At 37.5% G+C, this 25,629-nt stretch overlaps 2 protein-coding genes across 7 annotated transcripts in view; one reads left to right on the top strand and one right to left on the bottom strand.

The window, feature by feature from the left end:
* Nucleotides 1-25,629, top strand: part of RIC1 (RIC1 partner of RAB6A GEF complex) — a 169,621-nt gene that overhangs the window by 140,300 nt on the left and 3,692 nt on the right. The window contains exon 27 of one of the 5 annotated variants that reach the window (XR_002644530.3): nt 1,761-1,870. The exons of 1 other annotated variant lie outside the window; for it this stretch is intronic. The gene's annotated coding sequence lies outside the window, so the exon portion shown is untranslated. 3 more of the 5 variants (XR_016393431.1, XR_016393432.1, XR_016393433.1) reach the window with 3 other exon arrangements.
* The window catches only part of ERMP1 (endoplasmic reticulum metallopeptidase 1), a 52,119-nt gene continuing 29,276 nt past the window's right edge, over nt 2,787-25,629 (bottom strand). For both annotated transcript variants that reach the window (XM_022573672.3, XM_089912528.1), the window contains 5 exons: nt 25,012-25,164; nt 22,713-22,915; nt 22,021-22,136; nt 5,808-5,971; nt 2,787-5,681 (listed from right to left, as the gene is read on the bottom strand). In XM_022573672.3, the coding sequence (XP_022429380.1) occupies nt 5,517-5,681; nt 5,808-5,971; nt 22,021-22,136; nt 22,713-22,915; nt 25,012-25,164 (801 nt within the window). In that variant the 3' untranslated portion in view covers nt 2,787-5,516. The remainder of the gene's footprint in view (nt 5,682-5,807; nt 5,972-22,020; nt 22,137-22,712; nt 22,916-25,011; nt 25,165-25,629) is intronic.

The following is a 25,629-nucleotide window of genomic DNA, read 5'->3' as shown; positions in this document are numbered from 1 at the left end:
TTCCTTCTTAAGGCTGAATAATCCATTTTATGGATATATATATACTACATGTTTATCCATTCATCAGTTGAGGGACATTTGGGTGGTTTCCACTTTTTGACCATCATTAATAATGAACATTGATGTACAAGTTTCTGTGTGGACATATGTTTTCAGTTCTCTCTAGCAGTGGAAATGCTGTGTCATATAACTGGTTAATTTTTTTGAGGCAATGCCTAATTGTATTACCAAGTGCCTGTGCCTTTTTTTTTTTTTTTTTTAACATTTCCACTAGCAGTGGAGGAGGGTTCTGGTTTCTACTATCAGCACATGTTATTGTCTGTATTTTTGGTTATAGCCATCTAAGTTATGTATGAAGTGGTATCTTATGGTTTAGATTTACATTTCCCGGATGGCTAATGTCTTTTCATATGATTATTAGCCATTCACATATCTCAGGAGAAAAATATGTATTCACATCCTTTGCGCATTTCACAAATGGGTCATTTATTTTATTGTTGGTTTGCAAGAGGTCTTTATATATTCTGGATACTAGACTTACCAGAGATGATTTGCAAATATTTTCTCATTCTGAGGGCTTTTCACTTTCATGATACTGTCCTGTCTTTTGAGGCAAAGAAGTTTTTCATTTTGGTGAAGTCCAGCTTTTTCTTTGGTTGCTTGAGCTTTTGGGTGTCATATCCAAGAAACCATTGCCTAAATCCTAGGTTATGAAGATTTATGCCTGTGTTTTCTAATGAGAGTTTTATATTTTAGCACCTGCATTTAGGTTTTGATCCATTGAGTTAATTTTTTGTTTTTGGTTTTTTTTTTTTTTTTGCGGTACGCGGGCCTCTCACTGTTGTGGCCTCTCCCGTTGCGGAGCACAGGCTCCGGATGCGCAGGCTCAGCGGCCATGGCTCACGGGCCCAGCCGCTCCGCAGCATGTAGGATCTTCCCGGACCGGGGCACGAACCCGTGTCCCCTGCATCGGCAGGCAAACTCTCAACCACTGCGCCACCAGGGAAGCCCCATTGAGTTAATTTTTATATATGGTATGAAGAGGTCTATAACTTTGTCCTTTCGTGTGTGAATATTCAGTTCCAGCACCATACACAGAAAAGATTTTTTTCCTATTGTCGAAAATCAATTGACTATAAATGTATGGGTTTATTTCTGAAACTGTCAGTTGTATTACATTGATCTCTGGGGTCTTTCCTAAATGCTGGTACCAGATTGTCTTGATTACTGTTGCTATTTAGTAGGAGATTTTGAATGTGTAAGTAAGTCACAAAGTAAGTTTGTTTTTTTCAGGACCATTTTGGCTCTTCTGGGTCCTGTGCATTTCCATTTGAATTTTACAATCATCAGCTTGTCAATTTCCGTGCACACCCGCACACACACATAAGGCAGCTAGGATTCGGGTAAGGATTGTATTCAGATGAATTTGGAGAATATTGCCGCCTTGATAATATGCCTTCCAGTCCATGAACATGGGGTGTTTTTCCAGTTATTCATGTCTTTAGTTTCTTTCAGTAGTGTTTTTAAGGTACTTTTGTTAAGCTTATTAGTATTTTATTCTTGATGCTATTGCAAATAGAATTATCTTTGGATTGTTCTTTATAAAAATATTATGCTGTAATTGGATCCTACAGCACTGCTGAATTCATTTACTATTGGGTTGGCCAAAAAGTTTGTTCAGGTTTTTCGTACGATCTTAGGGAAAAACCCCAATGAACTTTTTGGCTGACCCAATATAGTTTTTTGTGTGGACTCTTTAGGATTTTCTGTATAGAAGATCATGTCGTCTGCGATTAGAGCCCTGGCCAGAGCCTCGAATACAGTATTCAAGTGGCAGTAGTAGATATCCTTGTCCTTCTGACGTTAGGGGGTAAGTATTGAGTCGTTCATAAATTAGGATGTTTTAGCTGTTGAGTTTTTCATAGGTGACCTTTTCAAAAAAATTTTGCATCTGTTGAGATTATACTGTAGTCCTTTATTCTAATAATCTGGTATGTGACATTGGTTTTTTGATGTGTTAAACCAACATTCCATTCCTGGTATACATCCATTTGGTCATGGTGTACGGCCAAACTTGGAGAAGAGAAATTATCAACATGCTTATTATATTTTTTTTTACCAATCAATCAATCAAATCAGGAAGTAGTGGTATCAAAAAAAGTACTGATACACTTCAAAAATGCCCAAGATGTTTTTTCGAACAAAAACAGAAGTAAAGAGGCATAGATGTACTTTGGCTTTATTGGCCCTAAAAGAAGGCAAGGTGTATTTAAGAATATAAGTTATTCGGAGGGAATTCACTTAGGAAGGGAAGTAACTTGCACAGAGCTCTGGGAGCTCACAAGTGGTACACTGTTTGGGGACTGGTGGTGACCCTTCCTTGTGTGAAGATTGGAATGTGCAGTGGGTTACTCTCTGGCTGAAAGACCATATTTTCTTCCCTCTCTCCTATCCCTATCAATCAATCACTTAATGACAGAATATCATTTATTAGCCCTTCAGTGATTTTCTTTGCCAGTGGCAATGATAAAACTGCTAAGTATGCTGTATTTACCAAATGATTGATATAGGCCGTTGATTTCTGTGAAATTCAGATGCACAATTTCATTCCACAGTAAAATGGATTCCAGTTGAAGCCATGTTGAGTTCTTTGCTGACATGACCCATTAAAATATCAGTGATACCACATGAGCCATCTAGATCTTTTTAAAAGGCTCTATACCCTTCAAATATGGGGGATACAGGAAAACAAAATAAAGATCCGTTTCTCTGTTAAAGATACTAACTTGTATGTTAAAAAGTTTATTTCAGTTAAATTGTAAGGCAATAATTAATCTTAGCAAACCAGTTGAAAGAAAAAGACAGACATAATCATGTTTTCTGTAGCTTCCTGAGTCAGCAGTCTGGCTTCATAAGTAGTGGCTCCCTCAGTGGTGACATTTTAGGAATCTATAGTGCTTATTTACATCTGCTAAAGTGTGGAAACAGAAAAACTTCATGCAACAATCTTAGGTCAGACACAATGTAAATTGTAAGGATTTCTTCAAAAATCGCAACCCTTCACACTTTCCCTGAATGTGCAGTACTGTACATTTTAAATTCTGTAGGAAATGCATTAGAATTTGAAAAGACCCTTTTAGAAATGAGTCATTCAAATCAGATACTCAAGAAACTAACAAGTTCTTTAATCTCAGAGATTGCTGATCTGACGGTGTTCTTAACAGAGCCATGAATATTGTGTATAATTACTTAACCACTTTTGGCATTAAAATAGTCCCCCAGAATATTAAGCATGCCATGAGACTAGTGAGCATTTGTACGATAATCAGAGCTTTATAATGCCAAAGAAAACCAAAACAAGAGAGAATTGTTCGCATAGAAAAATAACTGAAAGGCAAAAAGAAAACCATGATTATTACTGAAATGGAGTAACAACAGGAAACTATTGGTTTCTCACGTAATGTCCTTCTTCAACACTTGTGATTTTGTGATTTTGCTTTTCTTTTTCCTATAAGTAATTTCCATTAATCTATTTCATATTAGCCACAGGAACAGAAAATAGGCCTGTATTTTGAAATTTGTTTAGATATGTTTTTTCCTCCACAATTGATGAGTCTATTAAAGCTGTAAACACTGCAAACCTTATGTGTAATGCCTGACAATGTGAAGCACCCAAGACTAGTGATACAGCTGACCCTTGAACAACATGGGTTTGAACGGTGCAGGTCCAATTATACGCAGATTATAAACGGGTATTACAGTACTACACGATCCGTGGTTGGTTGAATCCATGGCTGTAGAACCTTGGATACAGAGGTATGACTGTAAAGTAATATGCAAATTTTCAATTGCACAGTGGTCAGCACCCCATATCCCCAGGTTGTTCAAGGATCAACTCTATATGGTTCCTACAAAGTCCAGGAAAAGCAATGGTTCCAGTGTCCACGCACGTGACGGCATGTTACCATTCAGCTCTGGCTGCAACCCTGCTGTCTGTGTGGGCTCGGTCAGTTTTTAAGGAGTCACAAATGAGGCAGGCAGTATATGAGGAGCATGATTCAGAAAGCACACTGTATACATCCCACAAGCAGCTTCAAGAAGTATTTTCTTCCACAGCACACACTTACTATGCTCCTTCTGTTCAGGCAGATCCGAGTGCCACTTTTTTTGTTTTACTCTGGCTTTTCTTTAAAATGTTTTTTTTGGCCTAGGCTTGCTAAATGCAAAAATTGTCTTTTTACATTTTCGGAGAAAAGAAAGCTAGCAGAATTTACCACTGCTCTAACTAAACTCTTCCACTGCTGGAGCCAGGAAGCCAACAGCCATCTTCCTCAACATGAAAAGTACCTCTAAGTCCTAGAGCTGCCATCATGCAGGATCTGAACACCGACAACTCTAAGGACAGTTACAGAAGGACATTCCAGTACAAGCCACAGCCTCAAGTATCAGGAAAGCCAGCTCTGCTGAACACAGTAAGTTAGTGAGCGACTAATCTGTTCAACTGGCTGGAAAACAGACGAAAATAAGGACCCAGTGCATCAATAAAATTATGCCCTAAAGGATTAACCTTGGATAACAGAAGACTCCTAAAAAGTGAGAATACATATAAATGCCCAGCCACTCCCGACCCCACTCTCCTCCCACCCCAGAACAGCCACCATGGCAACTAGTGCTCTGAAGAAGGAAGTTAACATCATATACTTGAACGAACAATATTCTAAACCAAAAGGGCCTGTGCAACTCAGAGGGAAAGGTAACTAGACAAATGCTCTTCTCACAATGGTGAGGTGTGGAGAGGAGGAAAATATATGTTTCAGAGGGAAACAGGCATTGAAAACCACCTCAGAAAAGCATTACAATGATGGAGCTCAGTGACCACTTGTCATCAGAAGGACAGGAGTTCCCAACTCACACAGGTTTCCACATCAGAGGACCGGGGCTTCAGAGATGCAAAGCACACTAAAGGCTGCATGCAGAAGCAGAGCTCTCGGCACAGGCTGGGACCTCAAAAGCCCAATGGTGCTTCCCCAGTCTTTACCGCAGTTGCCTTCTAATGACCTACAGAGTTAGGCCTCAAGGGGAATCATTACTCCTGTGAATGATATTTAACCTACCATCCAATGACACAAAAAAAAATGCTCTTGGGCTTTAACTGGAAATGTCATTTGTCTCATTAACAGTGGACTTACAGTACCTTCTGCATCTTTCATGATCCTAAGGGGACAACTATTAAAGTGGTTTGTTGGCTTTCGTCCTTAAGGTCATACAAAATGACCTATGTAGGTAAGTGGCAGTACCCACATGTGCTTAAGTGCCAGAAAACTGGTATTTTCAAGTGTCAGAAGGGCCATGCACACTACCCCACAGCATAACTATTACAGACAGTGCTGGGCCCTGAAGAGTGTTAGACCACAAAGCTCTTTGGACATATGCTCATTAATTCATTGACTTACATACAAACATCCATGAAACACCAGGGGAAACCGTGGGCATGTACTTAGAGCTCATCCACAAGACTAAAACACAAAGAGATGGTAGGTGCACACCCAGGCAGAGGGAAATGTCCAATCTGGGAACTTCTCTTTCAGAGCATCCAGCTGGGAGGATCTCTTGTCTTCCCCAGACAGATAGTGGGCAGCAATGGCCACAGTGACCACTCCTTCAGGCTGTTCTTCCAAGACCTGGAGGAGAAAATTCGTTACTTCTCTAGTGCTAGGAAGGCAAGAACACTGACTGATCCCAAGGTTCTTGCCAAATACCACCTGGAAACCTGATCAGTAATACCAGCAATACTGGGAAGTTCCCACCTGTACTTCTATCCAGAACTGCCATGCAGAGGCCTGGAGTCCATGGGAATAAAATACAAAGTAGTCCCCTCCTTTACTCGTGACTGGGGTGCCATTGCCAAGAGACCACTGAGAAAGTGTAGACCCTTTGTGGGTTCGAACGTAGAATGACATATGGCTTGGTCCTGTACGATAAGAGGAAGGAAGAATAGTTAAAACAATCTTTGAAAAAGCAACAAGAAAAGAAACCCACCACCCAAAGCAGACTACGAAGTTCAATGCTTTATATCACTTTTAAGACACTCAGTACAAACCTAAAAAAGGTCTGCCAGGTTGGACGTTCAGTGTGTATCAACAAAGGTAAGTAATGAGGTGCGGCAGAAAAGGCACAGAATTTATGATGAGAAAACCTCTGTTTACATCTTGGTCTGGTCATTTAAACATGCAAGAACCTTACCACTCGTGAGCCCTTCTTCAGAAATCTAGAGAATAAGCTTCATCTAACCCAAGAGATAACTGCAAAGACTATAGCAAAAGAACTGACAGTGAGGATTTTAATATATCCACATACATTATTAAGAGAAATATTGAGGTGAGAGTGGAAGGCTAATGGGCAAATGTTGCATGTAACAAACACAGAGGGAAAGGGCAAAGCAGATAAACTGTTGTATAAGCTAATAGAGTTAAAGAATACAATTAAACACTGACACACAGATAGTAAAAGGTTAAATAACAGGCAACCAAAACAAAAATATAAACATTATATGCCAGAACTTTTTTCAAGAGCAAGACAGCACATCATAGAAAAAGGAATATAGCAGATAAAACACACGTAATTATAAATATTTTGAGAAAGTTGAGACCAAAAGTATTATACAGTAAAAAGACCTAACCCAGCTGCTAAAAGAAAAAAAAGTTTAACTTAGCTTACAAAGCTAGACCTAATCACATACTGTAACATACTTAAAGAGATTCAGAAAGTGTAAAAAAAGGTTATTTCAGGCAAGTGGACAGAGTTTTTAAAAAGACAAGAAAGGAAAAACTAGAAATCAATGAAATAGAGAATAGAAGAAACAGACCTAATAATCAATCTGTTATTTTTTTAAATTAACAAGACAACCACTAAGTAACCTGATTGGAAAAGAGACGGAGGGAAAGGAGAGTGGAGCAGAGAAAACAAGTATATACACAAAGAGAAATAAGAAAAACAAGCAGAAGTTGTTTAAAAAATCACACATAACCACTCTGCTGCCCTCTGTAAGTTTGAAAACCCACATGAAATGGCTATTCTGCTAGGAAAATACAGATTATCAAAACTGATAAGAGAGAATAAAGCTAGAGCAGAGATAATAAACATAATAAAGCTAAAGCAAACCAATTTCCCTAGAAAAATTATTAAGAAAGTACCCTAAGGAAAAGCACCAGGCCCAGGTAAGTTTAGAAAGGAATTCAAGCCAACTTTTCAACAAAATAGTTCTAATGCACCATAAACTGTTGCATGAAAATGAAAATTAAGGAAAACTTACCAACTGTTTTTATGATGTGTAACATTCAATACATTTATGATGTATACCTAAATCTGATAAGGACAGTACCAACCCACCCCCCCCCCCGCAAAAAAAAACCCCAAACAACACAAACCAATATCACTAATGAACACTGATGTGGAATTTCTAAATAATATATTTGCAAACAAATCCAACATCACATTAAGAAAATAATAGCCTATGTGTGACCTGGTAAGATACACCATTTATTTAAAAGACCCAAGGAAGAAAAATCCCATCATTAGTTTTGTAGATGCTAAAAAAGCTTTTCACAAAATTAAAATCTAAAATCCATTCCCTAGAAAACACATTCAAGGAATGACAAGTGATGAATGCTTGTTTAACATGATTAAAAAATATATACCTTAGTCCTAACGTCAATATCTTATACAATAGGAAAACACTAGAGACCTTGGTTCTAATATCAAGAACAAGGCAAGGATGCTCACCATCTCCACAACAGTTCTATCCTATGCTAGAAATATTAGCTATTTAGACAGAAATCAGAGGCATAAGAGTTGGTAAAGAAAAATTATCTGCAGATGATATACAGTAGTAAACTATACACCTGAGGTCTGTATTTGTATGGCTCTCAGGCTAAGCATGGTTTTTACGTTTTTAAAGAGTGGTTAACAAACAAGAATCTATCATGGAAACATATGGCAAAGCCTAAAATATTTACTATCTGGCCCTTTAAATTTTGGCAATTCCTGGTATACCTGGAGAACCCTAGTATCAGTGGTTAACTAAAACAAGAAGATCCAGAAAGGTAGCAAGATACAAAATTGACATACAGACGTCAACTGCCTTCATACATAAAAAATATAGCCAGTTTGAGGACATAATGATAGTAGCAACAAAACCTTTATAGCACTCCTGAAAGACACGAAAGTTGAACTGATTGAACAAATGCAAAGACATTTCCAGGTTCATGGATAGGGTGATTCAACATTGTATGTCAGGGTCTCCTTAATTTATAAATTTATTATGATATTCCCCTAGATACCAATTAGCAATATGTTTTATATTAGATGATACTAAAATTCTAAATACTAAAATTATGGAAAAATAAGCATGCAAAAAATGGCAAGGAAGATACTAAAAAACTACAAAGGATCTTAACTCTCCCAATCATTAAATTATAAAGCTTCTATAATTAAAAGTGTGGTAACTGATGCACAAACAGACCTGCACACATACCGTCAAAAAATAATTTTTTAAAAAAACGATTTCTTGTCATTTGTAATCACAAAACACAGGGCAGTCGGTGTACAACCTGCCTGCCAGGAACCTGAATTTTATTGGAATTCTCCAAATGGTGCATAAAGGATAGAGAAAGGTTTGAATTTTTCTGTGCTTCCTTTTTATAGGCTGGCATTTAAATAAAATAAAAAATTACTGGCATGAACAAGAAAACCAATTAGTGCAAAATAAATTTATTTCTAATTAAAATTTTAAAGCCTAGAAAACGGAAGTATTCACCTTCAGAAGTGTCAGCTAAGGCACTTCCTTCCCATAAGTGCTTCATCCCACTGGTTAACTACCAAATATTATTATTTCACTACTACCATCTTGTGTCCTCCAGCTTCCCTCGCTTACAAGATTTTCAAGTCCCTGCTGTGTTAAACTGAATGAAAATACAAAAACCAAACAAACTACTTGTAGAAGAGAAATTTCAGTAAAAAGTGGGCAAAGCTGAGGTATATACAGTCAAATAATTTTGTGTATGGTGTTAGGTAGTGTTCTAGATTTCATTCTTTTGCATGTAGCTGTCCAGTTTTCCCAGCACCACTTATTGAAGAGGCTGTCTTTTCTCCATTGTATGCTCTTGCCGCCTCTGTCATAAATTAGGTGCCTATATGTGCATGGGTTTATCTCTGGGCTTCCTATCCTGTACCATTCATCTATATTTCTGTTTTTGTGCCAGTACCATACACAGTCAAATAATTTTTGACAACAGCACCAAAGCAATTCAATGAGCAAAGTCTTTTCAACAGATGGTGCTAGAACAACTGGATATCTATAAAGGAAAAAGGACCTTGACCTCTACCTCACACCATATACAGAAATTAACTCAAGGTGCATCCTAGGCTTAAACATAAAAGCTTAAGGCTATAAAGTTTCTAAAAGAAAAAGTCTAAATTCATGATCTCTGGGTAGGCAAGCTTTTTTTGGAAGACACACAAAGCATTAATCCTGAAAGAAAAACCTGATAAAATGGACTTCATAAAAATTTAAAACTTCTTCACATCAGAAGACATCATTAAGAAAATGAATGGGCAAGAAATCTTGATAACACTAGTTATCTGATAAAGGATTTTATCTAGAATGTATGAACTCCTATAAGACAACAAGCTCAGTTTTTAAAAGGGAAAAAGACATGAGAAAACAGGTGAATGGCCAGTAAGCACTTACAAAAGTGTTCCACATCTTAATTATCAGAGGAATGCAAGAGGTACTACTACTAAACACCCACAAGAAATGATAAAATGAAAAAAAACAGTAAATTCTGGTGAGAATGTGGAGTAACTGGAACTCTCGTATACTACTGGTGGGAGTGAAAAACTGAAAAAAACAATTTAAAAAAGTTAAACGTAAGTCTGTCCTATGAACCAAACAATTCCACTCCTAGATATTTATCCGAGAGAAGTGGAAAACATATTCCCAAAAAGCTTTGTACAAGAATGTTCATAATAGCTTTATTCATATTAGCCCCAAACTGGAAACTGCCCAGGTGTCCATCAACAAGAGAATGATAAGCTGTGGTATAGTCATGCACTGAATACTACTCAGCAATGAATAGGAACAAAATACTGATACTCAAAAACAACACAGCTCAATCTCAAACACATTATTCTTAATGACCAGACAGAGAATATTACATACTGGATGATTCCATGTATATGAAGTTCAAGAATGAGCAGGCAAATCGAATCTGTCAATGTAGGAATCAGAAAGTTGCTTCTCCAGGGCAGGGAGACTTTAGTGTAAGGGAACTTTCTGGGGTGACGGAAATGTTTTGTGTTTTGATAGTGGTTACATGGGTATATGTATATGTGTGCTTTTATCAAAACTAAAGGAACTGTACAAGATCTGGACGTGTCAATGGACGTGTACAAATTTAATTTACATTAAATTAGGCCTTAAAAATATACATATATATATGTATTTACATATATATATGAATGAATAAAAATAAACAAGGGGGAAAGTTACGTATGAAGATACCTTTCACTCATAAAATCCTGGGCAACTTTCTATCAACTTTTTTTTTTCAATTTATTTTTGGCTGCATCAGGTCTTCGTTGTTGAGCACAGGCTTTCTCTAGTTGTGGTGAGCAGGGGCTATTCTTTGCAGTGTGTGGGCTTCTCACTGTGGTGGCTTCTCGTTGCAGAGCATGGGCTCTAGGTGCGCGGGCTTCAGTAGTTGTGGCACACGGCTCAGTACTTGTGGCTCACAGGCTTAGTTGCTCCACAGCATGTGGGCTCTTCCTGGACCAGGGCTCAAACCCATGTCCCCTGCACTGGCAGGTGGATTCTTAACCACTGCACCACCAGGGAAGTACCTCAACCATTTTTTTAAACTCAGTAATTAAAGTACAGAGTGAACAGTAGCAGGAACTTTTAAAAATGAACTTCCTGTATTAGGGTTCTCTAGAGAAACAGAATAGGATGTGTAGAGAAAGAGAAAGAGAATTATTTTATAGAATTGGCTCATGTAATTGTAGAGGCTGGCAAATCCAAAATCTGCAGTAGGGGCTGGCAGGCTGGAGACTCAGGGAAGAGCCGAATTTGAATTCCTAGGCTGTGCTGGCAAGACCCCCCCTCCTTGGAGGAGGAGAGTCTTTTTTTTTTAAGGCCTTCAACTGATTGGATGAAGCCCACCACATTATGGAGAACAATCTGTACTCAGAATTTACTGATCTAAATTAAATGTCAATGCTATCCACAAAATACCTTCACTGGAAACATCTAGTATGGTGTTTGTTCACATATCTGGGTACCATCTTAAAAAGAAAAAAGCTGACAAATTTAATTTAACTCAACACATTTGAGTGCCCATTATGTGTCAGTGATTTCACTAGGCACCAAGAATAGAAGGATAAGAACCCACCATGTCTGCCTCCCTTGACTAAATAATCATGATACAAGGAGGTCAGCGCTACAATCAAGATATGTACAAAGGAAAGAAAAAGGGTAGCAGTTGCTTAGTCTGTTGGAGAAGATGGGAGAGATAGGTCAGAGTAATCTTGGCATTTTGCCTAGGGGAGAAACACAGAGTTTGGGTGGGAGGTAGTAGCAAGAAAATCTCTCTCTCACCAGGAGTGAGTGTGTGTTTGGACAGAAAGGAGCAGTTGGATGTAGCTAAGGAATGCACCAAGGGAAGTGCTGAAAAAAGTTTAAATGGGTACCTGGGCCAAACTCCCGAAGACCAAACATGCTTTGCCAAAGAATTTGGATGTATTCTGCGGCAACAGGAAATCGTTAAAAGTTCTTTAAGTAGGGAAGTGACGTGATCAAATGTATTTTTGAAAAATAATATGAGAGACAAGACTTAGAAGCCAGAACACCAGTTGAGTAGCTCAAGGAGCTAACTACTAGTTTTAAACATAGTAAATATACCAAGAAAGGTAAATAAAGTCACACTGTCTACTAATGCCAGGCCAAATGCTGTTTTGGATCTACCTGACAACTAATATCTGACACTAAAAGTTTTTCAGTAAGGCTCCTTAAAAATTATTATCTGCCTCAGTTTGTTTTTAGAAACACTATAAGCTCTCAAGTTGCTGGTCACGATAATAAATCTGAGGGGAAAAAAGCTCACATGCAACATATTATAAAGTTTAAGAAGTGAAAGAGAAAGAGAAAAAAAAAATGTTGTCTGACTTACCCATTGCTTCAAAGGTCAACTTTACAGAATCCCAGGGAGGGAAGAATTGGGAATATTACATTATAAAGCATCTGTACTACCCATGAAGCAGTATAGTGTTACTTGAAAGTGAACTTATTGAAAGCTCTAAACCACTTAAAATAATTTTTAACAAGTATAATCAAAATGCTAATATATCAGTTTAATCAAACAAGTATAATTGCTATGTGCCTAAAAAGCAGACCAAAATAGGTGAGGCAAAAACTGACAGAATGGAAAGAGAAAAAGACAAATTCACCATCATAGTTGGAGACTTCAACAACCCTTTACAGTAACTGACAAATCCAGCAGGCAGAAAATCAGTGAGGATCTATAGCTGAACTAAAACACCACCATAAAAAACATTCATAGAACTTCATCCAACACCAGAATACACATTCTTTTCAAGCTCACATGGAACATTCACCAAGAGAGACCATATCCTGCACCATAAAACATACCTCAACAAATTTAGAATAGAAATCATATAAAGTATGCTCTCAGACCACAATGAAATTGTAGAAATAAATATTGAAAACCAGCTGGAAAATCCAAAATATTTGAAGATTAAAGAACATACTTCTAAATAACAAATGAGTCAAAGAAGCCTCAAGAGAAATTTTTAAATGAATTGAACTAAAATTGTAAATTTGTGAGATGCAACCAAAATAGAGCTTAGGGGGGAAAATGTAGCATTGAATACATACATTAAAAAAGATGATCTAAAGTCAATAATCTAAGCCTCCACTTCAATAAGCTAGAAAAAGAAGAGTATTTAAATCCAAACTAAGCAGAAAAAAAGAAATACTTAAAAATAGGGCAGAAATTAATGAAATTGAAATAGGAAGTCAAGAGAGAAAATCAATAGAACCAAAAACTGGTTCTTTGAAAAGATCAATAAAATTGATAAACCTCTAGCCAAGCTAAGAAAAAAAGAGAGAAGACACAGATTACTAATCTCAGAAATGAAAGAGGTGACATCACTACAGATCCCACGTGCAGTAAACGGATAATAAAAGAATATTATGAACACTGTAGGCCCCAAAATTGAATCAGTAATTAATGACTTTCCAAAACAGAAAGAACCAGGCCCAGATGGGTTTGCTAGTGCATGCTACCAAACATTTGAGGAAGAAATTATACCAACTCTCTACAATCTCCTCCAGAAGACAGAAGCAGAAGGAACACTTTCTAACTAATTCTGTGAGGCCAGCATTACTCTAACACCAAAACCACACAAAGACATTACAGGAAAACTTAAAGATTAGGACTCCTTCATGAACACAGACGTAAAAATCCTCAACGTAATATTAGAAAATCAAATCCAACAATATATAAGAAGAATTATACACTATGACCAAGTAGAATTTATTCCAGGTATGTGAGATTGGTTCAACATTTGAAAATCAAGTAATGTAATGCATGACATCAACATGCTAAAGAAGAAAAACCACATGATCATATCAAAAGACAGAAAAGTATTTGACATAATCCAACATTCATTCAGAATAAAACTCTTAGCAAACTAAAAATAGATGGGAACTGCCTCAGCCTGATCTGACGAACATCTACAGAAAACCTACAGCTAACATTATACTCAGTTGGTAAGAAAGCTTTCCCGTTAAGATCAGGAACAAGGCAAGGATGATCCCTCTTACCACTCATTTTTAAAACCATACTGGAAGTCCTAGCTAATGCCATGAGATAAGAAAAGGAAATAAAAAGTATAAAGATTGGGAAGGAAGAAATAAAACTGTCTTTGTTTGCAAATGACATGATCATCTATGTAGAAAATCCAGAAGAATCAACCAAAAAAATCCTGGAACTAATAAACAATTATAGCAAGGCTGCAGGATACAAGATTAACATACAAAAGTTAATTGCTTTCCTATATACCAGCAATGAACAATACTATTTACATTAGCACCTCAAAAACGACATACTTAGGTATAAACCTCACAAAGTATGTACAAGATCTATGTGAGCAAAACTGTGAAACTACAAAAAAAAATCAAATAAGATACAAATAAATGGAGAGGCATTCCATGTCATGGATAGGAAGAGTCAATAATGATGTCATTTTCCCAAACTTGATCCACAGGTTCAATGCAATTCCAATCAAAATCCCAAAAAGTTATTTTGTGGGTATTGACAAACTGATACATAGAAAGACAAAAGACAAGCAATAATCAGTATACTGAAGAGAAAGTCGGAAGACTGATATACCCAACTTCAAGAAATACTATAAAGCTAAAGAGATGAAGACAGTGCAGTAATGGGAAAAGAATAGAGAAATAGATGAGTAGAACAAAATATAGAGTCCAGAAATAGCCCCATACAAATATAGTCAACTGATCTTTGACAAAGAAAGAAAGGCAACTCAGTGGAGACAGGACAGTCTTCAACAAATGGTACTGGAACAACTGGAAATCCACATGCAAAAACATGAATCTAGACACAGAACTTATACCTTTCACAAAAATTAATTCAAAATATATCACACACCTAAGTGTAAAAGGCAGAATTTTAAAACTTCTAGAAGGTAACATCAGAGAAAATCTAGACACCCTGGGTTTGGCAATGATTTTTAGACCCAACAGCAAAAGCATGTTCCATAAAACAAAAGTGATTAAGTTGGACTTCAATAAATTAAAACACTTAATGCTCTACGAAAAACACTGTTCAGATATGAAAATACAAGCCAAACTGGGAGAAAATATTTGCAAAACACTTACACGATAAAGGACTTATACCCATATATACAAAAAACTCTTAAATCTCAACAATAAGAAAACAAAATTAATAAATAGACACCTTACCAAAGAAGTTATACAGATGGCAAATAAGTATGAAAAGCTGCTCAACATCATATGTCATTAGGGAATTGCAAATTGAAAAAGTAATAAGATGCCACTACGTAAATATAAGAATGGCTAAAATCCGAGATTGGTTCAAGATGGCGGAGTAGAAGGACATGTTCTCACTCCCTCTTGTGAGAGCACCGGGGTCACGGCTAAGTGCTGAACAGTCATCGACAGGAGAACACTGGAACTCACCAAAAAGGACACCCCACATCCAAAGACAAAGGAGTAGGAGGGGCGCAATCACAATAAAATCAAATCCCATAACTGCTGGGTGGGTGACTCACAAACTGGAGAACAATTATACCACAGAAGTCCACCCACTGGAGTGAAGGTTCTGAGTCCCACGTCAGGCTTCCCAACCTGGGGGTCCGGCAACAGGAGGAGGAATTCCTAGAGAATCAGACTTTGAAGGCTAGCGAGATTTGACTGCAGGACTTCGACAGGACTGGGGGAAACAGAGACTCCACTCTTGGAGGGCACACACAAAGCAGTATACGCATTGGGACCCAGGGGAAGGAGTAGTGACCCCCACGGGAGACTGAACCAGACCTACCTGATAGTGTGGGAGGGTCTCCTGCAGAGGCGGGGAGTGGCTGTGTCTCACTGTGAGCACAAGGACACTGGCAGCGGAAGTTCTGGGAAGTACTCCTTTGTGTGAGCCCTCTGAGAGTCCACCATTAGCCCCACCAAAGAGCCCAGGTAGGCTCCAGTGTTGGGTCGCCTCAGGCCAAACAACCAACAGGGAGGGAACCCAGCCCCACCCATCAGCAGACAAGCGGATTAGTTTTACTGAGCTCTGCCCACCAGAGCAACAGCCAGTTCTACCCACCACCAGTCCTTCCCATCAGGAAACTTGCACAAGCCTCGTAGATAGCTTCATCCACCAGAGGGCAGGCAGCAGAAGCAAGAAGAACTACAATTCTGCAGCCTGTGGAACAAAAACCACATTCACAGAAAGATACGCAAGATGAAAAGGCAGAGGGCTGTGTATCAGATGAAGGAACAAGATAAAACCCCAGAAAAACAACTAAATGAAAGGGAACTAGGCAACCTTCCAGAAAAAGAATTCAGAATAATGATAGTGAAGATGATCCAGGACCTCGGGAAAAGAATAGAGGCAAGGTCGAGAAGATACAAGAAATGTTTAACAAAGATCTAGAAGAATTAAAGAACAAACAAACAGAGATGAACAATACAATAATTGAAATGAAAACTACACTAGAAGGAATCAGTGGCAGAATAACTGAGGCAGAAGAACGGATAAGTGACCTGGAAGACAGAATGGTGGAATTCACTGCTGTGGAACAGAGTAAGAATGAAAATAAATGAAGACAGCCTAAGAAACCTCTGGGACAACATTAAACGCAACAATATTCGCATTAGAGGGGTCCCAGAAGGAGAACAGAAAGAAAAATGACCCAAGAAAATATCTGAAGAGATTATAGTTGAAAACTTCCCTAACACAGGAAAGGAAATAGCCACCCAAGTCCACGAAGTGCAGAGAGTCCCATACAGGATAAACCCAAGGAGAAACATGTCGAGACACATAGCAATCAGACTGGCAAAAATTAAAGACAAAGAAAAATTATTGAAAGCAGCAAGGGAAAAACAACAAATAACATACAAGGGAACTCCCATAACGTTAACACCTGATTTCTCAGCAGAAGCTCTACAAGCCAGAAGGGAGTGGCATGACATATTTAAAGTGATGAAAGGAGAGAACCTACAACCAAGATTACTCTACCTAGCAAGGATCTCATTCAGATTTGATGGAGAAATCAAAAGCTTTACAGACAACCAAAAGCTAAGAGAATTCAGCACCACCTAACCAGCTCTACAACAAATGCTAAAGGAACTTATCTAAGTGGGAAACACAAGGGAAGGAAAGGACCTACAAAAACAAACCCAAAACAATTAAGAAAATGGTAATAATAACATACATATCGATAATTACCTTAAACATGAATGGATTAAATGCTCCAACCAAAAGACACAGGCTTGCTGAATGGATACAAAAACAAGACCCATATATATGCTGTCTACAAGAGACCTACTTCAGACCTACGGACACATACAGACTGAAAGTGAGGGGATGGAAAAAGATATTCCATGCAAATGGAAATCAAAAGAAAGCTGGAGTAGCAATACTCATATCAGATAAAATAGACTTTAAAATAATGTTATAAGAGGCAAGGAAGGACACTACAAAATGATCAAGGGAACAATCCAAGAAGAAGATATAACAATTATAAATATCTATGCACCCAACATAGGAGCACCTCAATACATAAGGCAACTGCTAACAGCTCTAAAACAGGAAATCAACAGTAACACAATAATAGTGGGGGACTTTAACACCTCACTTACACCAATGGACAGATCATCCAAACAGAAAATTAATAAGGAAGCACAAGCTTTAAATGACAGAATAGACCAGAAAGATTTAATTGATGTTTATAGGACATTCCATCCAAAAGCAGCAGATCACACTTTCTTCTCCAGTGCGCACAGAATATTCTCCAGGATAGATCACATCTTGGGTGACAAATCAAGCCTAAGTAAATTTAAGGAAATTGAAATCATTTCAAGCATCTTTTCTGACAACAGTGCTATGAGATTAGAAATCAATTACAGGGAAAAACACGTAAAAACCACAAACACACAGAGGCTAAACAATACGTTACTAAATAACCAAGATATCACTGAAGAAATCAAAGAGGAAATCGAAAAATACCTAGAGACAAATAACAATGAAAACACAATGATCCAAAACCTATGGGATGCAGCAAAAGCAGTTCTAAGAGGGAAGTTTATAGCAATACAAGCCTACCTCAAGAAACAACAAAAATCTCAAACAATGTAACCTTACACCCAAAGGAACTAGAGAAAGAAGAACAAACAAAACCCAAAGTTAGCAGAAGGAAAGAAATCATAAAGAGCAGAAATAAATGAAAGAGAAACAAAACAGTAGCAAAGATCAATAGAAATAAAAGCTGGTTCTTTGAGAAGATAAACAAAATTGATAAACCATGAGCCAGACTCATCAAGAAAAAGAGGGAGAGGACTCAAATCAATAAAATTAGAAATGAAAAAGGAGAAGTTACATCAGACACCGCAGAAATACAAAGCATCCTAAGAGACTACTACAAGCAACTCTATGCCAATGAAATGGACAACCTGGAAGAAATGGACAAATTCTTGGAAAGGTATAACCTTCCAAGACTGAACCAGGAAGAAATGGAAAATATGAACAGACCAGTCACAAGTAATGAAATTGAAACTGTGATTAAAAATCTTCCAACAAACAAAAGTCCAGGACCAGATGGCTTCACAGGTGAATTCTATCAAAAATTGAGAGAAGCACTAACACCCATCCTTCTCAAACTCTTCCAAAAAACTGCAGAGAAAGGAACACTCCCAAACTCATTCTATGAGGCCACCATCACCCTGATGCCAAAATCAGACAAAGATACTACAAAAAAAGATAATTACAGACTACTATCACTGATGAATATAAATGCAAAAATCCTCAACAAAAGACTAGCAAACAGAATCAACAACACATTAAAAGAATCATACACCATGATCAAGTGGGATTTATCCCAGGAATGCAAGGATTCTTCAGTATATGCAAATCAGTCAATGTGATACACCATATTAACAAATTGAAGAAGAAAAACCATATGATCATCTCAATAGATGCAGATAAAGCTTTTGACAAAATTCAACACCCATTTATGATAAAAACTCTCCAGAAAGTGGGCATAGAAGGAACCTACCTCAATATAAAGGCCATATATGACAAACCCACAACAAACATCATTCTCAATGGTGAAAAATGAACAGGAAGAAGACAAGGATATCCACTCTCACCACTATTACTCAACATAGTTTTGGAAGTCCTAGCCACAACAATTAGAGAAGAAAAAGAAATAAAAGGAATGCAAATTGGAAAAGAAGAAGTAAAACTGTCATTGTTTGCAGATGACATGATACATACATAGAGAAATCTAAAGATGCTACCAGAAAACTACTAGAGCTAATCAATGAATTTGGTAAAACTGCAGGATACAAAATTAATGCACAGAAATCTCTTGCATTCCTACGTACTAATGATGAAAAATCTGAAAGAGAAATTAAGGAAACACTCCCATTTACCATTGCAACAAACAGAATATAATACCTAGGAATAAACCTATGTAGGGAGACAAAAGACCTGTATGCAGAAAACTATAAGACACTGATGAAAGAAATTAAAGATGATACCAACAGATGGAGAGATATACCATGTTCTTGGATTGGAAGAATCAATATTATGAAAATGACTATACTACCCAAAGTAATTTTTAGATTCAATGCAACCTCCATCAAATTACCAATGGCATTTTTTACAGAACTAGAACAAATAATCTTAAAATTTGTATGGAGACACAAAAGACCCCAAAAAAACCAAAGCAGTCTTGAGGGAATAAAACGGAGCTGGAGGAATCAGACTCCATGACTTCAGACTATACTACAAAGCTACAGTAATGAAGACAATATGGTACTGGCACAAAAACAGAAATACAGATCAATGGAACAGCATAGAAAGCCCACGCACCTATGGTCAACTACTCTATGACAAAGGAGGCAAGGATACACAGTGGAGAAAACACAGTCTCTTCAACAAGTGGTGCTGGGAAAACTGGACAGCTACATGTAAAAGAATGAAATTAGAACACTTCCTAACACCATACACAAAAATAAACCCAAAATGGATTAGAGACCTAAATGTGAGACCGGACACTATAAAACTCTTAGAGGAAAACGTAGGAAGAACACTCTTTGACATAAATCACAGCAAGATCTTTTCTGATCCACCTCCTAGAGTAATGGAAATAAAAACAAAAATAAACAAATGGGACCTAATGAAACTTCAAAGCTTTTGCAAAGCAAAGGAAACTACAAACAAGAGGAAAGGACAACCCTCAGAATAGGAGAAAATATTTGCCATCGAATCAACATACAAAGGATTAATCTCCAACATATATAAACAGCTTATGCAGCTCAATATTAAAAAAACAAACAACCCAATCCAAAAATGGGCAAATGATCTAAATAGACATTTCTCCAAAGACGACATACAGATGTCCAAGAAGCACATGAAAAGCTGCTCAACATCACTAATTATTAGAGACATGCAAATCAAAACTACAATGAGGTATCACCTCACACCAGTTAGAATGGGCATCATCAGAAAATCTACAAACGATAAATGCTGGAGAGGGTGTAGAGAAAAGGAACCCTCTTGCACTGTTGGTGGTGGGAATGTAAACTTGATACAGCCACTATGGAGAACAGTATGGAGGTTCCTTAAAAAACTAAAAATAGAATTACCGTATGACCCAGCAATCCCACTACTGGGCATATATCTAAATAAAACCATAATTCAAAAAGACACATGCACCCCAATGTTCATTTCAGCACTATTTACAATAGCCAGGTCATGGAAGCAACCTAAATGCCCATGGACAGATGAATAGATAAAGAAGATGTGGAATATATATACCATGGAATATTACTCAGCCATAAAAAGGAACGAAATTGGGTCATTTGTAGAGACGTGGATGGATCTAGAGACTGTCATACAGAGTGAAGTAAGTCAGAAAGAGAAAAACAAATATCGTATATTAACGCATATATGTGGAACCTAGAAAAATGGTACAGATGAACCGGTTTGCAGGGCAGAAGTTGAGACACAGATGTAGAGAATAAATGCATGGACACCAAGGGGGGAAAGCCACAAGGGGGTGGGTGTGTGATGAACTGGGAGATTGGGACTGACATGTATACACTGATGTATATAAAATGGATGACTAATAAGAACCTGCTGTATAGAAAAATAAATAAAATTTAAAAATTTTTAAAAAAAGAAGAAGAATGGCTAAAATCCAAAAGACTAACAGCACCAAATGCTGGTGAGAATGTAGAGCAACAGGAACTCACATTCATTGCTGGTGGGAATTCATACTGCCTTTGGAAGACACTTCGGCAGTTTCTTACGAAGGTAAACACAAGCTTACTATACAGTCCAGCAATTGCACTCCTAGATATTTATCCAAATGACTTGAAAACCTATTCTACACAAAAGTCTGCACACAGATGTGTACAGAAGCTTTATTCATAACTGCCAAAAACTGGAAGCAACCAAGATGTTCCTCAGTAGATCAGAAGATAAACAAACTGTGGTACATTGACAGCAATAAAAAGAAATGAGCTATCACGCCACTAAAAGACATAAAGGCACCTTAAGTGAAAATTACTAAACAAAAGAAGCCAATCCGAAAAGGCTACAAAGTGTAATTCCAGCTATACGATATTCTGGAAAAGGCAAAACAATGGAGACAGTAAAAAGATCAGCGGTTGCCAGAGGGAGGGAGGAGAGAGGGGTGCATAAGTGGAGACAGGGGATTTCAGGGCAGTGAATCTACTCTGTATGATACTGTAATGGTAGATACATGACAATATGCATCTGTCAAAACCCATGGAACTAAACAACACAATGAGTGAACTACGTCTAATGTAAACCAAGGACTTTAGTTAATAATAATGTATCAATGTAGGCTCATCAATTAAAAGAAATGTACCACACTTAATGCAAAAGGGATAATAATAAGGGAAGGTGGGGGGTAGAGAGGACGATAGGGAAATCTCTGTACTTTCTGGTCAATTTTTCTGTAAACTTAAAACTACTCTAGAAAATAAAATCTATTAAATTTTCTTTTAAAAATCATAACCAGCTTCAATTGCTTTTAAAAACACCAAGTTCTTCCTAAGTTGCTGGTCACTATTATACATTTGAGGAAAAAATGTACGTGCGTATTAAAATTTTTAAGAAATGACAAGAGAGAAGAAAAAACTACCATATGACTTACCTGTTGCTTCAAAGGTCAGCTTTACAGAATCCCAGGGTGTCTGTTCTTTGGATACAAGTCTGAAATGAGCAGGTTCTTTTGGAGAAACTTCTGGGGCAGGAAGATACCAGTTTTTCCTATTTGGAAAGATAACTTCAATATTCAGGTTGCTTTATTAGTTGATTTTGAACTATAATTCATGGAAGTGCTCAGAATATAATAAACACGTAAACTGATGAACATGATAAACAATGTCAGTTTCTCTGAAGCCCAGGTTATTGTGTAATAAAACCTTCCAAAAGTTAAGAACAAGGATCCTAGGTGATCTTGATTCCACTACCCATCCTATTTCTTCTCATCCATTCCTTCACAGCCAAACCATAAAAACTCCCCAGAAATAAAACAATTTGACATTGATGCTTAGCTGCTTGCTATCTGTTAGACCAGTTAAGAGGGCTACTCTTTCTAACTATTCAGCTTTCTAGAGGAAAGACTTCCTAATTTGAAAAAGCAAAATTTGGTGGAGAATAAAAAACTTCTGAGTGCTTTATCCCACAAAGAAATACAACTTTTGTAGTGATATTAAAAAGAAAAATAGTATAAACAGCACTCAACTTCTATGTTAACCAGTTAAAATAATAAAGCACTGATACAGTGATAGGACTTGAGAACAAACTAACCCCCAACTAAAAGCAGAAAAGTAATGAACCAACCTGATGAGAAAGTGCACTGGAAGATACCAAGGGAAACCACATAGGGGTGCGTTCTCCTCACAGTGAGCTCGGATGGTATCGTTGATCTCAGGAATGTGAGGTGTTATGTGAGACATTCCGGTATAATCAAACCCGTTGATCCATATTCCAGAGTCTCGTTTAACTACGTTTCCATCCAAGTCATGAAATGTTCTAGTCATATGCTGAAAAGAACAAGACTAATGAGGAAACTACTGTTTGAACTCCTTCACCCACATCCCCACCCCAGATTAACAAAAATGACTACGTGACAATACCAAGAAATGATGAGGCTACTGAGCAACAGGAACCCACCGCTGGCACAATCACTTTAGGAGACTGCTTAGATTACCTAATAAAGTTAACATGCGCATAACCCTTCAAGTCAGCAACTCCACTGCTGAATATGGACCTTAGAGAAACTCTTGAAAGGTACAAAAGTGTTGGTTCAGCATTGTCCATATTAGCAAAAACTGGAAACAACCCAAATGTCCATTAACAGTAGAATGGGCAAATAAATTGGGGCATCCTCCTATGACAGAAGTCTATTCGGCAATGAAAAATAACGAACTACAGTGACACAGATCAACCTGGAAGACTCTGACATGCTGTTGGGCAATAAGAAGCAAGCCACCAAAGAGTATATGGTATGGCCTTACCTGTAAGAAGCTCAAAAACAGGCAAAACTATATGTTGTTGTTTAGTGATTAATACATATGTGGTAAAATAATGATTAACTCCAACCTTTAAGATAGTGAGTACTTTGGGGGTGGTAAGAGAGAGAGGAGCAAAAGAGTTGGGATCAAGAAGGGAATACTGAGGTTTTCTAAGATACAGCTAATGCTCTTTTAAACTCAACAGATACTCACATGATTATTATTTCTTACAAATATATTCTGTATTTAAATTTCATATAAAAATTTTCTGAAAACCTACTATTTCAGATATAAAAGACATGAAAACTAGAACTCTTAAAAGTCATAAAAGGACTTAAATACATTCTAAAAGAAATACACACACATTTCCCTTTCAGGGTGTTACATGCTAATTGATGTGCAGAGAAAAATAATCACAGCTCACCACTAGATGACAGACCTGTGCCTAACATAATTCTCTGAAAAGGCACCATGCTCCATCTGGAATAGCTCTATTAACAACGGAAACCAGCCTGAAGAATATCAAATAGGAAAAGAAAAAGGATTGCAAAGGGCAGGGGTAAACCACAGTCCACAGGCCAAATGGCCTGCTGCCATTTTTATAAATAAAGCTTTATTAAAACATGGCCACATTCATCTGCAGGTGTCATCTATGGCTCCTTTCACTCTGTAGAAACAGAGTAGCTGCAACAGAGACCACATGGCTGGCAGAGCCTAAAATATTTATTTTATGGCCCTTTATAGGAAAAGTTTGTCACCTTCTGGCACTGGGGAAGAAGAGAACCCCAAAACAAATCAGAACAGGAGTTTTTAAAAATAAAAATCTAGCTTTTCCTAATGACTACTGATGTGACTGTAAAATTTGTCACATAAGATGTATCACTGTGTCCTACAGGACTGGAAACAAAAACAAGGAATAGTTGGCTCTTTCTCAAAATCTCCTCTCTTATATTTAAGTTCAAATATATTATTACTACTTACTCAAGTCCTTGAATAATTATCTAGGTTATGACTTGGCTTTTCTGTTTGGCCACTCCATTCCCTCTAACAGAGAGGAAGACTGGAAATAAGGGGACTTAAATTCTTTTTCCTGTTTTACACCAGCTCTGAAAAGTTTGCAGAAAAACCTGAAATCTAAGAAAGTTCTAAATCTCATTTTATTAATATCTAAGTTATTATATTTTCACTATCACATTACCTTGAACATTACCTAAGATCAATCTTACCGCATTTTAAAGAATCTGTTTCATTTTGCCAGTTGACAGGAGGTCATATTTTTACTCAGCCCACAGTTTTACAATCTGTACTTCTGACAGCTCATTATTCCATGATACATATTTGCTCTTGTTTTTCCAAGCAGGTACATTTTTGTAATTTGAACAGTAATAAGAACAAGCAGACATTTCTGATTCAGGCTCTTAGGAGAAGTGTTTCTAGCTGATAAGAATGCCTCTTGATGGTCTTTTCCTCACTGCCTTACACAAAATATTCGAGGTACCAACTAATAGGTCAACAGTAGAAAAGTCACTTATGTGTTTCGAGCTTCACTGTTGACTAGTAAGCTCAAAACACCATAAGCCTTTCCTCTCCAGGATCTCAAATAGCTCACGCAAAATCGCTCTTACCTGAAGAAACACTCTCTTTGGCTTTGGACTGGCAGGGTTGGAGCTGTATGGGAAAAAAGTTCCACTGCAAACAAGGAGGAATGCAATTGTACATACCAAAGTTAAAGTTAGCATAGTTCTTTTTGTGGTTTTGGCAAGATAGATGAAGTTAATCTAAAACACAAAACACAAAAATAGAAAAATTACCATTGGCAGAAAGGTGGCTTTACTGACTTGACGTTGTAACAGGTGTTGTCAGACAGATAATAAAGGACATGTATCAGCATGTGCTACCACACTCCCAACTCCCAGTACACGAAGCACTAATTATAAGGGATTTCCATCACAAGTCAGAGCCTAAATAAATGAGAGATGCCCCCATCTGCACGATGGTGCCTTTCTGACAGGCAGCCAGACAGTAAGAGGGAAAAAGGCAACTGAGACAGTGTCTCTGCTCAGCCAAGAGACTACTAGAGGATGTACATCCACCATCAGTCAAACCGTGAACTTATCTTATTTCCAATTCTATCAAACCCTGTAGTTAACTGCACAGCAGACACTATTGAACCGTACCAAACATCACGACATCAGGCTTTTATTAAAGAACCAGAGGTAAGCTTTTAAGCAAGTAAGCAGGCC

This window comes from Delphinapterus leucas, chromosome 6 (assembly GCF_059928025.1).
Source record: "Delphinapterus leucas isolate spDelLeu-1000000601 "Yukka" chromosome 6, BTC_Dleu_Yukka2, whole genome shotgun sequence".
NCBI classification, from domain to species: Eukaryota; Metazoa; Chordata; class Mammalia; order Artiodactyla; family Monodontidae; genus Delphinapterus; species Delphinapterus leucas.
This window is presented reverse-complemented; position numbering and strand designations above follow the sequence as displayed.